Raw genomic sequence first — 17,562 nt, 5'->3', positions numbered from 1 at the left:
ATGTTATTAGGTATTTATTCAAAGAGGGTCCTGAGGCCAAACAAGTTTGGATTACAAGTAAATAAAACTGGAAAACTTGGCAGAATTTCTCATAGCCTTTAATATGCCCATGTGAATTGTAAATCTCTATGAAGTGGGGAATAGCCTAAGCTGCTGCATTTCTCAACTATATTTAACTGTAGAACCTTATTTCATGAAATGTTTATTATAAAATTTCAAGACAAATAGTCAGTGGGACCCCATGTGGGCAGCGTTGGTCTCTGGTGCCTGCCTAGTTTCCTCTGCCCCTGGATGGTTCCATGGTTTAACTTCCTGCCACCGCCTCTTTCACGTGGTCCAGCTCTTTTCTCAGGCATGTAAAGTCCAGGCCCATTTAGCAGACATCTACCCAGGTTCCTCCAGGAAGACACTCCGGGGTCTTCCTGTGAGTCCAGATGGGACTGAGGTCCATTAAGAACGCGGCGTGGCACTTAATTCCAAGTGGCTGACTCTGTATCGATTTGGGTCACCAGTGTTAAGGCGTCACTTTCAGTTGTGTTTAATTTAAACAAACAATAAAAAAGCCGTTCAGTCTGGGGTGCTGCCTTTGGATATTTAATTCCTGGCACAGAGAAACAGAGGGCAAGGCAGAAAGGCACAGAAAGAGAAATGGGGGAAGGGAAGAAGGGAGGAGGATCAGAGAAGACAGGGAGGGAGGGAGAGAGAAGGAAAATATGTGACTCATGGGTAGGGGCTGGGGAAAACCTCTGGTCCCAGAATTAGTGTGTCTCCATCTTGGTGGCTTTGGATCAGTCCTTTAGGCAAGGTCATATAGAGGTTTTCCCAATTGATCCTCAGGAAGATAGGGGGCCATTTCCCGTGGTTTCCAGATAACCTATTCAGTGCTAAGCTTCAATGTTGCTTGTGTCCAGCTGTGCCTGTGGGTCTCAGGGCCATACCAGTGATACCCAAGTATCAGGTGGTGCTCAGGCTTGAGCCCTGGTAAGGTGCATGCAAAGCTTGCACCCTAATCTCTGTAACTGCCACCCCACTCTGGACAATTCTTTTGGCTTCTCTAAAACCATTTATTCACCTGTAAAATGCATATGCACAAGCTCAAAAGAGAGCTTTTGTGAAGAGAAAAGTGGTGAGCAAGAGGTTTTGCAGTTTTCTACTCTGTTTCTCATTACTCAGCACCCATCTTGGCCTAAATGAGGTGTGGGGATGGTGTGTATCCTGGTCCAGAAACATCTTTCTGGACTCACTTCTGCCTCTATCACTGCATCATACTGGGCAAGTTCTTTGGGCTTATTGCCTCAGTTTTCTCATCTGTAAAATAAAAATAATGAAAACACCCACGTGATACATCATTGTACAAATTATGAGCACTTGACTGGTGCTTTGACTAAAGAAGCTTTTATTTTAAGTATTATTCTTAAATTCCATAGTGTCTGTCTCCACAGCAGGATATAGCCCATTCATCAGAAGCCAGACTGAAAGTTGGGGGCATCCATTTATTTCCAGGAAAGATAAACAAGAGGCCTCAAAGGACAACCCCACCTTTGACCTTTGCCGGGGTATTCCCTAGGGTCTTGCGTAGAGAAGTTTGCTTTGTCTTGTAGCGCCCTCTGTTGGGAGAGACTAGCTCAGCACCAGGGACAGAGGAAGGCTTAGGGGACAGCCACAAGTCCAGAGGCCCCCAAGGTAGGCTTTGGGCTCCTTGGCTCAGGCATTGAGGTTCCTAAGGAGGAAACGTGTCCGACGTGACTCATGAGTCTGAGTGCCAGAACTGCAAAGCAGAGGCTCTGTCACTGGCAGTCAATTTCTTAGGAGATGGGAGCTGAGGGATACTAAGAAATTAAAAGCCTATGACTTCTCTGGGAGACTTATCCTTTGGCTAAGTCACCTACCCGCTACCCTCGCTAAGGGTGCCTCTCAGTGCTTCAGGTGTGCCTTTCACTGGTCCCAAAGAAACTCCTGGGGAACTGTTCTGGGTGCAGCTGATGCTAGGAGAGCAGACTCCCCTCTCTCGCCACGCCCCCAGGGTTGCTGAGATGTTCCGAGGGACTACACTTTCAGGCAATTATCTTCAAGCAATAAAAATGCTCACTGCAGTGGCTTGGATTTCGGGAAGTGGCTGCCCACCTGGCCAGGGTGTCTTCTTGATCTCAATCCTCCAGCTGGGGCATACTGGCTCTGAGTCAGGTCACAGCAAACCTGCAAAGGGCAGCCTGGTGCTGAGAGCTAGGAGGTAGAGTGGGTGGGAGGACATGACCTGCTTCCTCTACTCAACTGTCCATCTAACCAGTTGTCAACAGCTATTGGTTATGAGTCTGCCAGGCCCTGCCTAGACCATTGTAACATGGGTTAATGCTACAAGAGCAGGTGGATGCTTTGGAAGATCTGAGGCTAAATAAGGCTCACTGAGCCCTGCCTAGTCCCCAGATCCTACAACTGTGCTGCAGGGGGCGCAGACCACCACCTGCTCAGGGCTTCAGCTAGTGAACTGCCTGGCTCTCACTGACAGGCGAGGGATGCCCATGCCCAAGTGACCTGTGGCATCCTAGGCCCACATGCCAACAGGAAGTTCCTCCGTGCCTTTACTGTTCCTTGGCTAAACCTTCTTGGGGCTTTTGCTCCTGGGCTGGGTCAGGGTCCATCTGATGCCCACCCAGGTCAGAGATGAGGAGGAGGAGGAATAGGAATAGGAGGCCAAAGAAAGATTACAGTCAGGAACTACGCTTAAGCCATTCTCAGGTCAACCTCAATAGAAGGTGTGGGAGAGAGGTGACCTCAAACCGACTCCTTGCAGCTCAGGAAGGGGGAGCCTTGCATGGGAAAACGGTGAGGGGGTGCGAAGAACAAGCTGCCACAGGAGTAGAAAGGGCTTAAGACTCCTGTATTGAAGCCACATCCAGCCCAATCAGCCTAGCAGCCAATTAGTCTGATTCAAAAAAATAAAAAATAAAAAATACCCACGTAGGGACAAACTGTAATCAAACACCTATTTATAAGGGTTTATTACCATCATTATTATTATTTTACTGAGAGGATCATTCTAAAGCCTGTCAGGTGAACAGGTTGCTTTCAGATCTTCATAAATGCAAATCGCTCCTTCCCTTGGGGCGGGCAAGAGCTGTCTGCCTGCTGTTGCGCTGCCTTGGGGAGCAGCGGGGAGGCCTGAAGAGGGGCCATGTTTGAAGGGGCAAGGGCTTCCCTTTCTGGGCATCGGGCATGAGGCTTCCGAGCTTCAGTCAATCTGGCAGCTGCAGGCCCACTCCCCACCTTTAAAAGTGCTGGGTTGCTGGAAGTAGAACTGGCCTTAGACCCGTTGTCTGCCTAGTGGCAGATACAGCCTCCAGAAGTGGAGCAGCTGGAGATGCCTCGTGGAACAAACCATTGAGGGCATCCTGGCTCAGGAGTCCACAGGCCCAGGCTCTGAGTCAGTCACCTATACTTGCCAATCCCCTCAGGTTCCTGCCCAAGGAGAACTGTCATGCTCCGAAGTTCCCCGCTGCTTATTTCTACTCACCCTGACCCCCAAGGGCTCAGATCCATCTCCCAGGAGACCTCTCTGGCCTGAGACTGTGTGTGTGTGTGTGTGTGTGTGTGTGTGTGTATGTGTATGTGTGTGTGTGTGTGTGTGTGTGTGTTGGAGCATGGGGGGGGGGGGGTAAAGAGACATCACACACACCCTCCTTCAAGCCGGGGAGAAAGGGTATTTATTAGGCCTGCCAAATAGCGAGCCTTGATCTCTACCAGAGGAAGCAGCCGGCTCCTCATACTGGCTGCATCCAAGAACGGGTTATTCTTGGAAGAATGGACAAAAAAAAGCATGCCGGTTCCGTGGGTTCCTAGAAGAGAGTGGCCCTAATTGGGGGGAAGTTTCAGAATCCCCTATAGCATGAAGAGTTCTCAAGGAGGGAAGGACTAAGTGGCAAAGATCCTTTTGCTCTATGCCCTGTCCTGTTCATGGTCCTAGCTCCATGATCCATTTGGGGGGATCCTTCTTAGTCGCCCGGGTATAGGGGACCTCAAAGATGACATTTGGAGAAGGGGGTTCGAAGGAGGCGTTTGGATAAGGTTTGGTAAAGCTGGGGGCCTTGGTTGGGGAGTAGAGGGGTGGTGTGCGCAGAGGGGACCTAGGGGTGGGAGACAGGGACAGAAAGAGGGGGCCAGGGAGGGGGTGATCTCTCCTCCCTGCCTTAAATCGGCTTAGCTAGCGGACGAGAGAGCCGAACAGCCCAGAAAGGGATTAAAGCAAAGTCTGTAGAACCCAGCGGAGAGAGCGGCGTGGGGAGGGCGCGGGGGCCGGGGGCGGGGAAAGAGAGAGAAGGAGGGACGGAGGGCGGGCGGGCGGGCAGGCGAGCGCGGGGAGGGGGCGCTCGGTAGTCGGGATCCAGCCAGACCCAGAAGCGAGAGCGGTTCGGCTCCAAACTCCGCACAGCGAGCGAGCGCGGCCGCCGATTCCACTCCGGCCGCGCGCAACCGGGGAGCCGAGAGCCCCGGAGCCGACGCGCGCCCCGGTGGATGCCCAGGGCGCACGCCGGCTGCGCCCTAGCCGAGTCGAGTCGAGTGGAGGAACCAGGCGCCCGGCCACGGCGGCATGGGGGCACCCCCTCGGCGCCCCTCGCTGCCCACCACCGTCTCGGCCGGCGGCCCGAGGCTGGAACGCGCGTGAGCCCATGGCGAGGGGACCCGCCGCCGCCGCCGCCCCTGCCTGCGCCGCTGCCAGCTCCCGGGCACCATGCGCGCCGCCCCGAGCCTCCGCCGCTGCGTCTGCCTGCTGCTCGCCGCGATCCTCAACCTGGCGCGCGGTGAGTGCGGGCGCCAGCCCCGGGGAGCGCACCGGGGGCGGGCCCGGGGTGTTCCAGACCGGAGAGGCTCGGGGTCGGGGTCCGAACCCTGAACCCTGTCCCCTGCACCGGGCGGGCGTATGGGGCTGCGGAGCCCGGTCCGCTATGCCAGAGAGCGTGCCTGGAGACAGGGCGCTCGTGGGGTCGGTGCTAGGATGACTGTGTGTGCGTTTACGTGTGTGTCTCTGTGTGTGTCTTTATTGCATTTATGTGGGAGGGTATCCAGGAAGGGTCTGGGGTAGGTAGGTGGGTATCTGGAGAGGAGAATATTTGGAGGAGGGCGTGCGCGAGTGTTGGAGCGACTGTGCCAGTTTGGGGGAGAAGGGGAGACAAGGGACCAGGGTGCGCGGTGGGGGAAGACTGTGAGTGAATTTTGGGGGTGTGAGCTGGATGTGCTGAGGGTGTCGCTGGATGTGTGAGTGTGCTAAGAAGTGTGTGTGTGTGTGTGTGTGTGTGTGTGTGTGTGCGTGTAAGCGTGTGTGAGCGCTGCTGCTGCTGGAGCGCAGAGGGCTGGTGTGTAGGCTTGGAAGCATCCGCGTGGGCTGAGGCGTGAGCAGGGTGTCCTGCGTGGACCTAGCCAGGGCTTAGCAGATCCTGCTGGAAGGAGGTGGAAGCTAAGCAGGATGCCCAGTTCTGTAGACCGGTGACTCCCCCCTCCAAGGTCCAGTGGTTTTCTGCTGCCCGGGTGCCTCCCACCAGTATTAAATGATGCCAACTGGCATTGGAACCAGGGCACCTTTCAGCCTGTGAGCCAAGGCCTCCCCCTGTTACAAGCCTGGAGGGAAGGAGGGAGGGGGCCCAGAGAAGAAGCCTCTGGCACAGGCAGCTAGACCTGGGTATCAGTGTCCTCTGTCCTCTCCTAACTAACGCTAGTAACAAATCTGGGTGGTAGCCCAGGTCTAGTAATGAGGGGTAGAGGGAAATGGAGTGTGCCCCAAAGTCGCCTTGTGCCCATAGGCTGGTTGAATATGAGGAGTGGGCACTGGAGTCCGTTCTCCCTTCTGCCTCCTTCCTTGGCACACCTGGTGGCGCTTGGCAGGGTTTGGAGAGTGCCTGCCAGAATGCCAGGGGAATGCCCCTCTAAAACATGCCCCTCACCCCCAATCCCCCCCCCACCCCTGCTACCCGCCCAGAGTGCTGGAGAGCTCTGAATCTGCAGCTAAGAGAAGCTGCAGAATTGGGCCTAAATGGTGGTCCTGCTGGGGGCAGGGAGGGTTGGTATACCCACCCCCTGCAAAGGGATTGCAAACCTCTGACTTTGTTCCCTACCCTTAGCGCAGGACTTCACAAAGTAGATCCAAATCTCCCCCAACTTTGGAGCAAGGGCTGCCTCCCCACCATACCTCTAAAAAGGAAGGTTATATGGGGGGGTGGAAGGGGTGCAGTAGTCTTCCTCCCAGCGCTCCCGAGAGAGGGAACTGGGCTTTGTTGGAAAGCACTGGGGCCCTCACCTCACCTCACACTGGGGAGAGGGATGGCGACTTGTGGGGGTCAGTAAGGGACATCCTTTCTCTTGGAATGCGCAGGACTGCAAGAAGCAGCAGGGGTGGGGAGTAGCGGTTGATGGGGACCCCCCTCCCTTGTTCAGAACCGCACCCTGCACCTCTCGCCAAAACCCGAAAGAAAGCCTCTGTTCGCTAGGCAGCCAGTCTGGCTGCGGAGAGTCCTGGCGCCTCCGCTCTCGCTGTTGTTGCCCTTGCAGCCTGCCGGAGGAGACGGGCAGGCTCCGGGGTGAGCACATCTGGGGCCGGGGGAGCCTGCGTGGCCTCCGAGCTCCTCGGTCCAGCAAGAAGAACAATTAGCAGCAGGATCTCGGATAGGAAAGTTTCGCAGCCTGGAATGTATGCAGGGATCCGGGAGCGCCTCGGAGCCTCCTCAATAATCTGCAGAGAGAGAGAAAGATGCTAGCTCGGAGGGTGGGCCCCCTCCTTCCCAGTTTGTGCCCAGTAGGAGGGTCGATGAAGGTGGGGGCATCCAGAAGGGGCTACAGGAGATGCTCGAGGCCGTCTGTGCCCGAGGAGGGCGCCCTTCCTCGCTGAGACAAGCTCTGCACCTGGAGGTTGGTTTTGCGAGCCACCTGCAGGGGTGATGGAGCAAGGCGGGGTGCAGGACCACGAAGGTGGTTCTGAAAGGGGTCTGCCCAGCTTAGGAGGGTTGCTGATGGTCACTCTAGTGGAAGGACCTAAGACTTGTTCTTGTCTTTCTTTTCTTGCCCCTGTGTGTCTCTGAGCTAAGGCATCTATCCACCTTGGAGAGGTGGGTCCATGCTTTGAGACAAGGAAGGAAGGAAGACAAGGAAGGAAGGTGGCTCCAGCAACTAGGCCTGGAAGGCGAGAAGTTTTTTTTTATCCCCAGTCCCTCCAAATTCCCTGTTTTTTTTCTTCTACCTGTCTGATTCTTTTAAAAGAGAAAAACTCACATTTTTCTGGTCTCCCATGTCACCCAGAGCTCCCTGAGATGGTTCTGGTTTTGCAAGTGTCAGCTAACCAGGGTGGGCATTTTTGGGCAGGAGGGTCTAACCCTGGGCATGTGAAGGACCCTGGAGTGAGGGGTCTCCCTGGACAATGGGGTGAGGGTGGTAGTGGTGGTTCTTGACACTGTTCTCTGGGAAATTCTCAGTGAAGTGGCAGGGAGCTAGCCTGAGCAAAAGGCTACAACCACTGTTCTGCCTCCTCGCTCCACTGCCAATGAATGTCAATGGTGAACCAGCCAGTCTGGATTAAGGATCCTGGTATTGGCTTCTTTGCTCCAACCTCCCCCAGCCCCACCCCAGCAGCCTGATTTCTGTTCTTCATCTTCTTGTCCCAGAGGTAGAATTCTGGGTTATCTTTTGTTTGTTTGTTTGTTTTTAATGGGCCACGCCCAGAGAGGCTCAGGGTTAACTCCTGGCTCTGCACTAAGGAATGACTCCAGGCACTACTCAGAGAATTTTATGGGATGCCTGGGATTGAACAAAGGTCAATTGGGTGCAAGGCAAGCACTCTACTTGCTATACTATCACTCCAGCCCCCAGAGTTCTGGGTTACTTAAGCACAGAGAATGTAAGAGCAACCTCAGTTGAGCTAGCTTTCTTCAGTGGTTCTGTGGTTCTGAACTTTAGGAAGTGACCTTTTAAAGAAGGAGTTGACTCTCCAGTCTCTACCATCCTCATGCTTTGGGCAAAATGCTAAGCACAAAAAGAGAGTGCTCATGGATGATGAGACCCAGCATGGAGGCTTCTTGTTCCACAAAAGACTGCCATAACATTGTGAGTTTGTTCCTTTCCTTGCTGCTAGCTGGGTTTTGGGTTTGAAGTGATTATGTGGATGAGCAGCAGTATGTCAGGCAAGATGCTAGCATTTCTGTGCTTGTGCACACTGTAAAATGGGTCTCAATGCCTCTTTTCACAGATCAGGAAACCAAGGCTAGCTGCTCCTGAGTGCAGAGAAAAATACTGTCTGCTCCTTTGACTCCCTCCTGTCTCAGCCCCAGGCTCCCTCTTTCTTCTAGGACCCCCTCTCTGACTTCAGGGAATGCCTTGAGCAGTGCCTGGGGGCAGGAGTGGGCAAGGTAGCAGAGATGTCTTAGGTTAGTGACCCCAGCTCTTCAGAACATCTGTCTCTCCTGAGCTTGCATACACACACACACACACACACACACACACACACACACACCCCACTTTGCTTTAGTGATGGGGTGGGGAGGTGAAGGAAGCAGGTGGAGGAGTTTAAGTGACTTTCTCAGCTTTCTGGATACTGTAGTTCTTGGCTTCAAAGGGGGCTGAACAAAGACATGAACAAAGGGGAGACTGGAGAATTGTAACTGGCTTCCCTGGGATCTCTGTGAGTGTCCATCCTGGGCATTTGGCAGTCTGCCATACCTCCCCATGTCACTCCACCTCAAGTCACTTGAATTCCCCTTATGAACAGACCCTACAAATCCATGCCATACCTGAACAGGTGCCAGTGATGTTGCTAAGCATTGGGAACACCCTAAACTTATCAGGGGGTTTCTGCATACATGGTATTTATAGTTTAGTGGAAAATGGACCCTTCACTCAAGGGAGGAAGAGTGAACACACACCCTCTGCCATATACTAAGCCTTGTACCTGATTGGTCTATAATCCTTACATCTACCTTAAGAGGTAAAATCGGCTCATTTTGCAGATGAGGTCACTGAGGTTCTGAGGGGGTTGGGCAAAGCGACTTATCCAAGGCCATTTAGTCAGATAGTGTTGAGTAGAGATGGAACCAGGGAGCTGCCTGACCCACTTTGTCTTGTACTTTTTCTCTAAGGGGAATGAATGTCTGTTAGGCACCTCTTCTGCTGAAGCCACATGAACAGGGGTAAAGTTTTTGTTTGTTTGTTTTTGTTTTGTTTTTGGGTCATACTCAGGATGCTTAGGGGTTACTCCTGGCTCTGTGTCAGAAATCACTCCCAGCAGGCTTGGGGAACCATATGGGATGCTGGGAATTGAACCACCATCTGTCCTGGGTTGGCCTCGTGCAAGACTAGCACCCTACCTACCGCTGTGCTATCTGGCCCAGGGGTAAGGTATTTTTTCCTTCCGGTTTACCCCTCACCAAACAAACCCACAAGGAGATGGAATTGTCTGGTGTGTTCCTCTGCACAGATGACTGGGGTGAGGGAGCCCAGTAGATGTCACCTGCAAGTGAGTGGCTCTCAGCTGTGGCCAGGGCATGAATTCACATTTGAAAAGAAAAAGAACTCAGCCCATGACTGTAGGGTCAGACTTGGCACCTACTACATGCCATGAAGTAGGTTTCCTCACTGGAAGTTCTTAGAAGCATATTGACTATTTGGAGTCTTAAGGGTGATGGGCTTAATTTGGGGGGGGGGGCCACACCCGGCAGCGCTCAGGGGTTACTCCTGGCTCTGCACTCAGAAATCACTCCTGGCAGGCTGGGGGGACTGTATAAGATACCATGGATCGAACTTGGGTCCTTCCCATATCAGCTGCATACAAGGCAGATGCCCTGTCACTGTGCTATTGCTCTGACCCCTTAATTTTGAAGTAAAGGGAAGACATCAATAAGCCACAGTAAAGGTATCAGGGAAACTCACCTAAAAAAGGATTGTGCAAGGTGAGGCCAACTCCACACCAGGCTACCTCCCCCCAAAGAAGGAAGTGAAGTAACCAATGCCCCCCCCAATCATGGATCCCTACAATCCTCTGCTGAATTCACTGCCTCCACCATCCATGTAACTGTGTCACTACCACACGTTTCAAATGAGGCAGATGGCTTTTCTTTCTCTGCTTTTGTACCCTTTACTATTTCTTTCCTCTTTCCTTCTCTTTCTTAAATAATAAATGAGGCTCAGGATTTTTTTTAAGTGGAAGACCTGGGAATTTCAAGCTCAGGTCTGAAGCAACCCAGAGGCACTGCTTCTCCCAGCAGAGAGGAAAAACTATGTATTTTTCTCATCACTAGAAGGGAGAGAGAGCAGAGGGAAGGGAGGGCTTCCATCGTACATGATCAACATCAGTGGAGGTGAGGACAAGCTGTCACTTCCTGAGAGGGGTTTGTCTTCAAGATGAAGTTTCTCAGAGGAAGGGAATGGGGAGAGGTGATGTCCTCAGATTTACCTTTTCACTCTCAGTGTGAGGGGCCCAGTTCTCAGGAGCGGAGGAAGGGGTCCATCATAACAGACAGGTCTGTATTCACAAGTACCTAAAAGTTGAAAAAGTTGGTGTGTTTAGATTTGGAGTGAGATTACAGCAGGTAGGGTGCTTTCCTAGCACCTAGCCAATCCAAGTTTGACCCAAGCATCTCATATAATCCCCCAAGCCTACCAGGAGTAAACCCTGAATATAAAACCATCAGTAAGCCCTAAGCACCACTGAGTGTAGCCCCCAAATAAATCAAAACAAACAGAAGAATTTGGCATGCTTGCCAGCCATCCTCCTATCTGGTCACATTCCGAAATCACTCCAAAGAATCACACATGTACTCCCCCAGTCACATGCCATCTTGGTGGGGGAGCAAGAGAACTCCAAGAGGGGTGCATTGTCCCAGGGGATCTCAGTATTATGCAGTGTCAGGAGTGTCTAAGAATTCTTAAGAATTCCCTGGTCCTTGAGAAACTTGATCTTGCTGCTACTACTCTTCCTGGGTGAGATGATGTCCCCACCCCTGCTTATGCTCAGGGCACAGGTTGTAGGAAGTTCCCTGGGGAGCCAGGGTCAGGGTATAGTTGATGTTGCATTAGTGTCTCACATTCTACAAACTTGCCCATCACCTTCAGGACTTACTGACTCTGCTTAGAGTTGTCCAGGGCACGTCTCTGCTCCTTACAAGAAAAAACCAGCTGGACATCCTTCTTTAGTAGGGTGAGTGTTACTAACTGTGTACTTATCCTTCTGGGGAATTCCTGGAGTGAGCTACATAGTCCCCTGGCTGTGGGTGAACAATCCACTGCTACTTGACTTTCCTTGAAGGCCCAAGGCATTGACCCCCATCACTGAGCAGAGTCCAAACCCCAAGTTGTTTCTCCCAGAGGAATATGGGGATGGGTTCAGTCTCTATAAGAACCTCCCATTTCCCAAGAATGGTCCCTACAGCTAACAAGAGAGCACAAGTCTAGCCTTTCTAGCTGCTGATAGCTCTGGAGAGCCGACGAGTTGCTTCCTATCAGGTTGCCCCCATTAATATTACATTAGGCTTCAGATATGCCTATTGAACAGACTAGTGAAACTGAGACTCATGGGTGAAAAGATAGTGACAGGCCAGAGGGATTAATTGGGACTTGGGTTTGGTGGCTGAAACCAGCCTTCTTTCCCTTGTCCACTCAACACATGGTTTCATTCCAACATGGGGGCCTAGAGGGAAATAGTCCAGCCCACCAACCCCACCCCTGTGAACCCACAAGCCAGGACATACTGAGCAAACAAAAAAAAATAGCCAGTGCTATGAGCTAGATGTCTGTGATTGCAGCTACTTTGCCAATATTACCTCTCTGTAGTCAGGTAGGTGTTGTACCCCTTTTAGAGGTGGGACACTGACATGGCCACAGCCAGGCAACCTAAGCTTGCTGCTCCTCCTGGCCCTACAGCATTGCCTGCTGGATGTTCCTGGCCTCGGCTTCACCTCCTCTGCCTCCCCCACTTCCGCCCTTTCTTGGCTCAGAGAGCAGACATCTGTCCTCGGCTCGCTCAGTCCCTGACTCCTGCAAACCTCTCTTCCAGCCTCTTCCAGCCCACTTCCCTCCCTCTTCCACCCCTCTTACCCCCTTCCCAAAATGTCAGGTGTCCCCTAGAGGCCTGGCCAATAGCATTATTGGACTCCTGGTGCAGGATGGTAGATGATGTGACGGTCTCATTGTGGAACAGAGAACCCTTGATGGAACATTTCTGCAATTCTGGGCCCAGCCAAGCACATTCTCAGGACATGAATGGGTGATGTCTCTCTTGAGTCAGAGTGGTCTGTCCAGACATGGAGTCTTGGCTCTTTTCCTGGTTCTGTTCAGTCATCTCAGAGAGTTCTTTCTGATACGAGAAAATGTTCATGGTCCAACTCTTCTCTCTAGCATACACAGTTTTATCCAGGGCAGAAGGTGGTAGGATATGGGGATAGTGCTTGATAGGTAATGGGTAAAGGGTATGGAGGGAGAGATAGATGTAAGACAAAGATACTCTAAGAAGCTGCTCTATGCCCAGACTTTAGCCAGCCATGTTCACACCCAACTTCATAGTAAATTGTTCCAGTAAATTCATTGAGGACAGGCTATTGGCTCTTTTTACCAGGTGAACAATGGCAATCAGAATGTTAGTATGATTTGCTTGTAGTCCATCTGCAGGTCAGAGTCAGCCTTCCACCCAGGTGTTGATGGACACACCTTCACTAATAGGGGTTTCACCTAAGGAATGCTTGATGCTGACTCCAGTGGGGCTGTGAGTCTCATCATTGAAATCAGCAAAAACTACACCAGGGCTTCTCTGGTCCAAGGCCCCACCTAGAATCCGGTGCTTAGCATTTGCCAGCACATTCCTGGGTTCTTCTCATTTTCCTCTGTCGTCACAGTCTTTCTATGCTGCGCTCCCTGCATTGACCATTCAACAGAGCCTGGCCCCTTTGGAACTGTGTGCAGAGCCAGCATGGCTGTTTCCCACCTGCATGTCTGGGCAAGTCTATGTCTTTGAGTCATGGGTACTTTGGCATTTGAAATTGGAGGGTTCTGGGGGTAGGGTGTATTGTGTGTTGAACATGACAGAGGAAGATACACAGCATGTCACAGATTCTTCGCATTGGCTCCTCTTTCTTCTGACCAGAAGCACAGATGCCACAGACTGTGGGGGCTCCTCTGAAGTTAGTTAGCTGAAACTATCCTTCTTTTTGCTTTGGACACTGTCTTTGGAGCTTGATCAAGGAATTTAGACCTGCCCAGCCTTATCCCACATTGGTTAATGTCAAAAGTATTTGTTGTAAACAATCCCTCTCCCCCACAGTCAGAATGCCATTGAGAACAGTAAAAGATCTTTGGGTGTACCAAGAATAGACCCTTGGACATTGACAGATGTGGCCTTGGAAGGCTCTGGCCTTAACTTGATAGGTCAGAGAACCTTTTGACAGACAGATAGTGTCCACAAATGTTAGTGAAGTACATGAAGGTTGCTGGAGGTGTAGGCCTGGGAGGTGACGTGGCAGCTGCTTTACTTTGAGCATAAGGTGCTGGTGGTGGAGCTGGGAACGAGATTGGAGGAGTTGGCAGAGGCCCACATGCTCAAGCGAGGGCTCTGGATTTGTGCCCAGGGACCGTGGGGAGCAGTTGAAGAGAGAGATGTGACATTCCCAGAACACTGCTCTGGAAAGATTAATATGGCTTTTTGGGGCCACCTGAAGCTCCAGTGGGTTATCAGTGATTGCTCTGGGGATCTTCCAAAAGAGACAATGGCCTCCAGGAAAAATGGGCATCATTACAGATTTCCCTCTTTTCCCCAATCCTCCAGACCTGGCTAGAAGGAAATAGTTTACTCTGCCCAGGTCCTGCTTGGAAGGGAGTGTGAGTGTGGTAGAATGGTAGACTTGAACCAAGAGTGAAGGAAAGAGGGAAATCTCTGGGGAGAAGCTTCTACATCCCCAGATGCCCTTGAGTTCTCACCAGGGTTTGGGTTCCATCTCTTGACCACTTGTACAGACCATGAAACCATCATTTTCAGCCTTTATTTCTTCAGTGGAAAATGTGGGGACCTTCATTGTGGCCTCTTGAGATGGGGGTAAGAGTAGACCCCATTCTATAAGGGTCCATATGCATAGTGAGAGCGCCTAGTAGGTGCTGAACACATCCTTGATGCCCTGCTCTGTGTCAGGATGTGCCTGAACCGAGGGCAGAAGCTTCCCCAGCCCCAGTGCCCAGGGCAGAGGGTGAATTTTCAGTAGTATAGAATGTGGCTAGGAAATCTGCACTTTTTTTCTCCTACTCCCTATTTTTATTTTGTTTTGTTTGTTTTCTATGATGCAGGGAACCAGGTCTTCTGCATGCAAGAACTCCGCTGCTTTACCTGTGCTGCAAATCTGCCTCCTTTAAAGCTGAGTCTATAGAGGCCTGACTGAAGAAAGGGCCTTCCTCTCTCTTATCCACTATGCATAGTGTTGGTGGTGGTGAACAAGAGATGGGGGTAATGGAGGGGGAAATTCTTTTTCTGTGAGATCCTGGGGAGATCTCAGAGCCCCATCAGGCAGACCCTCCCCCGCCAAGAGGCTGGCAGGAGGTTCAGGGTGTCCCAGGCATGGGTGGGGATCTTGGTGACCCTCCAGTGGGCAGTGAACCCACGGCCACGGCCTCATAAATCACGGGAGCAGCTTGCAAGTCACCAGGAAGAGAAGCAGCTGAGCCATTGGGGTTTTTTTGTTTGCGTGCCAAATGGTTCCCTTTGCCCTTTTGTCTCTCTCACTCTGCAGAGGCACTGGGGCCTCTCTGATGCGGTTGTTTGTCACCCATCCTTGGCGCCTCCATTATATCCCCTGCATCGTCCCTTCCTCCCCTCCCCCAAATGGCCCCCAGAGGAAGGCGTTCATCACCCACTTCCCTGGCAGGGTGCTGGGCTGGTTGGGAGGAGTGGGCAGTACAGGGGCTCAAGGAACTGGCTGGTGAACACAGGGACCAGGGGAGGGTCCTAAAGTTGTTGCTTGCTGGGCATGAGCCCCAGGAATTTGGATCATCAAGTAACAGAGGCCAGGTGTCTGGTACTCCAGAAGAAGGTGATAAGTTGCTAATTGTCGCCAGGCACCTAATGTCCTTGGCAGGGGTGGAGCGAAAGAGATAGAGGGGCAGTTTCGGGTAACCCCATCATAAAGCTGTCTTTGTTCATTTGGGCAGCAGAGAAGCAGATGGGAGCTGAGCTGGGAAGGGATGAAGCATTGGAAGGAGATTCCCTAAGGTTTGGATTCTGACAGGAAGGGGAAAAGCAAGCAAAGGGTGTGAGTGTGGGTGAAGTGTTTACCTACAGAGATGAATTAGGGGTTCTCAGAATAGGCTGCATGGAGGAGAAAGGAATTTTTTTAATTGAAAGAAGCAGTGGAGTTTATTTATTTGTTCATACATTCATTCACTTTTTAGGTCATTGGTGCAGTGAATATTGAGTTAATCCTCTCTGGGGTGGGGGGCAGTACTGTGCTGGGCTCTAGAAAAATGAGAGGAGCATGAATAGGAAAGTTCTTGGCCTCGAATTTACCGGGGAGGTTGTTCTGTTCAGCATGTGGCCATGGAAGACAACTGACATTTACATTAAATGTCACCAAAGTGTCTCGATTTTTATTTAACCCAATTACACAAAATCTGATTTTTCTTTCACACTGGCCATGTGTCCACAGCTCAGCCACATGTGGCTGCCATATTGTGTGGCACAAGGACGAATGGCAAAGCGGTCTAGGAGTTTTTCCAGCATGCCAGACAGCTTGGACCTTCATCTGGGGCATGTGACTCTGTTGGTGGGTCCCACCACAAACATGAAATAATCAGCCATGGCAGAAAGAGTGGGTCTTTGTTTCTTCTTCAGCCTGGTTTTCTCACCATGCCGGGTGGAGGGGGGGAAACCTCTGGCTGGTGGAATCATGGCATCAATGCCTGCACCTTGTGCTAATCTCTTTCTAATCACAACCTCTGTCTGGGGGCAGCAAACCTTTAGCGAGCCAGAGGGAGCACAACTTTTAATAACAGCATGTTTTGTTTTCACTGTAATTCTTTTTCAGTCACCCTCTGTTTAAGGCAAGTGAAACTGATTTGCCATTTGGGGCGTTGATTTAAATTCTCTCTCCTTTTTAAATGACTTTATTTAAGTAAAAAAAAAAAAATGCCGAGTTAAAGAAAAATGTTAAGTGCCTCGCGGAGCAGGTGGCAGTCGGATGCGGCCAATCTGGAATGGTTGTGAGCGGGTGTCGCTGAGAAACTGGGGTCAAATGGCGCAACTTGGGTATCGGAGGTAGACTGTGTCTGAGTTTGGGGACCACTCTTCTTAGCCTCTAGACCTTAAGGACCAGAAACTGCCCTCAAGCCCTCTACATACCTAAGGTCCTGGCAGGAGGCTTAAAACTCAGCCTCGTGGGGGTGAGAGTGAGATCTCTGGAGAGCTAATAAAAGGGATTGTTGGCGTAGGAGTTAAGGAAAGGGGTGTAGGCAGGTGAGATGCTACCCCATTGGGCCAGGAATATGGAGGATTGTTACTTCTCGATGGAAAGAAAGAGTACTGTATTTTTTGGTGGCCCTGGTGGGAGGGAAACAGCTGAGAGGGGTATCTTCCCACCTCACTGTGCTCCTGCCTTGAGAACCTCATGGTGCCACTGCAGGTGGGATACATTCCTGCAAGCTCTTCTAGACATTGTGTGGTGGAGAAGTAGCATGATTTGGACAGCGAGCCCTAGAGATCTAGTACCTTTCTGCTGACTTGTCATCAAATAGGGGAGGAGGGTGTTGTTTTTATGAGGCCACAGAGTCACTGCGAGGGTGAAATGAGAATGGCCTGTAGTACTGATCCTTGGTCCCTCTTGACAGTCATGCAAATAACCGCCCTCAGATGCACCCTGGAGCTCAGCCCTGTGCTCCCTGTTTCATGTCCCAGAGCCTGGAATAGTCAGCTTTAGGCAGGTGCAGCAGGCTCTGCAGGGGCCTATGAATTGCAAGGAGCAGAACTGGCTGGGCGGGCATCTCCAAGGCAGAGGAGACACCTGCCTCCCTACACTGCCTAATCCACCTTGGTGATGGCTGTCACTGCTGCAGAATCTCTGGGGACCCCACATACCCTCTTATCCCTTGATCTATTTTGCTAATAAATAGGTTCACCTCAGGGCACCCCTATTCATGACCCCCAGTCTATTTTCTACCCGAATTCCCATAGAGAACATTTTCCCTCACAAGATCCATTGAAGCCATCTCTCCTGCCATCCCCACCAGCTAGTCCCATAGTAAGCTGGGCCCCATCTGTCTTCAGAGAACTCACAGTGCTGGCCTTCCACGTTTAGGGGCATCAGATGATCCCCCAATCTTAGCAGTAGTCTTATTGCCTCGCCTTTGCAGGGAGATGTGAGGATACTCATTCATTTGTCTGTGAGCCCCAGATCTTTACCCTTCCTTTTTCTTGAAGCTGCAGGTGCCCAGAGCCACCTTGGATGGGGTGTCTATCAGCAGGAGGCAGCTGAAATGGGGGAACAGTTTCTGGGGAATCTTCCCCCAAGGGCCCCAGCCACCATCCCCCATGCTCATGGTTGGCCAAGTTGTCTTTGCTGGGTGCCT

At 51.6% G+C, this 17,562-nt stretch overlaps 1 protein-coding gene across 1 annotated transcript in view; it reads left to right on the top strand.

Moving 5' to 3' along the window:
- Positions 1–4,650: 4,650 nt before the first annotated feature.
- IGSF21 (immunoglobin superfamily member 21) overlaps positions 4,651–17,562 on the top strand; it is a 256,770-nt gene continuing 243,858 nt past the window's right edge. The window contains exon 1 of the mRNA XM_049772040.1: positions 4,651–4,796. Coding sequence (XP_049627997.1) covers positions 4,727–4,796 — 70 coding nt within the window. The 5' untranslated portion in view covers positions 4,651–4,726. The remainder of the gene's footprint in view (positions 4,797–17,562) is intronic.

The sequence above is a fragment of the Suncus etruscus genome, chromosome 4 (genome assembly GCF_024139225.1).
Source record: "Suncus etruscus isolate mSunEtr1 chromosome 4, mSunEtr1.pri.cur, whole genome shotgun sequence".
Taxonomy (NCBI): domain Eukaryota; kingdom Metazoa; phylum Chordata; class Mammalia; order Eulipotyphla; family Soricidae; genus Suncus; species Suncus etruscus.
This window is presented reverse-complemented; position numbering and strand designations above follow the sequence as displayed.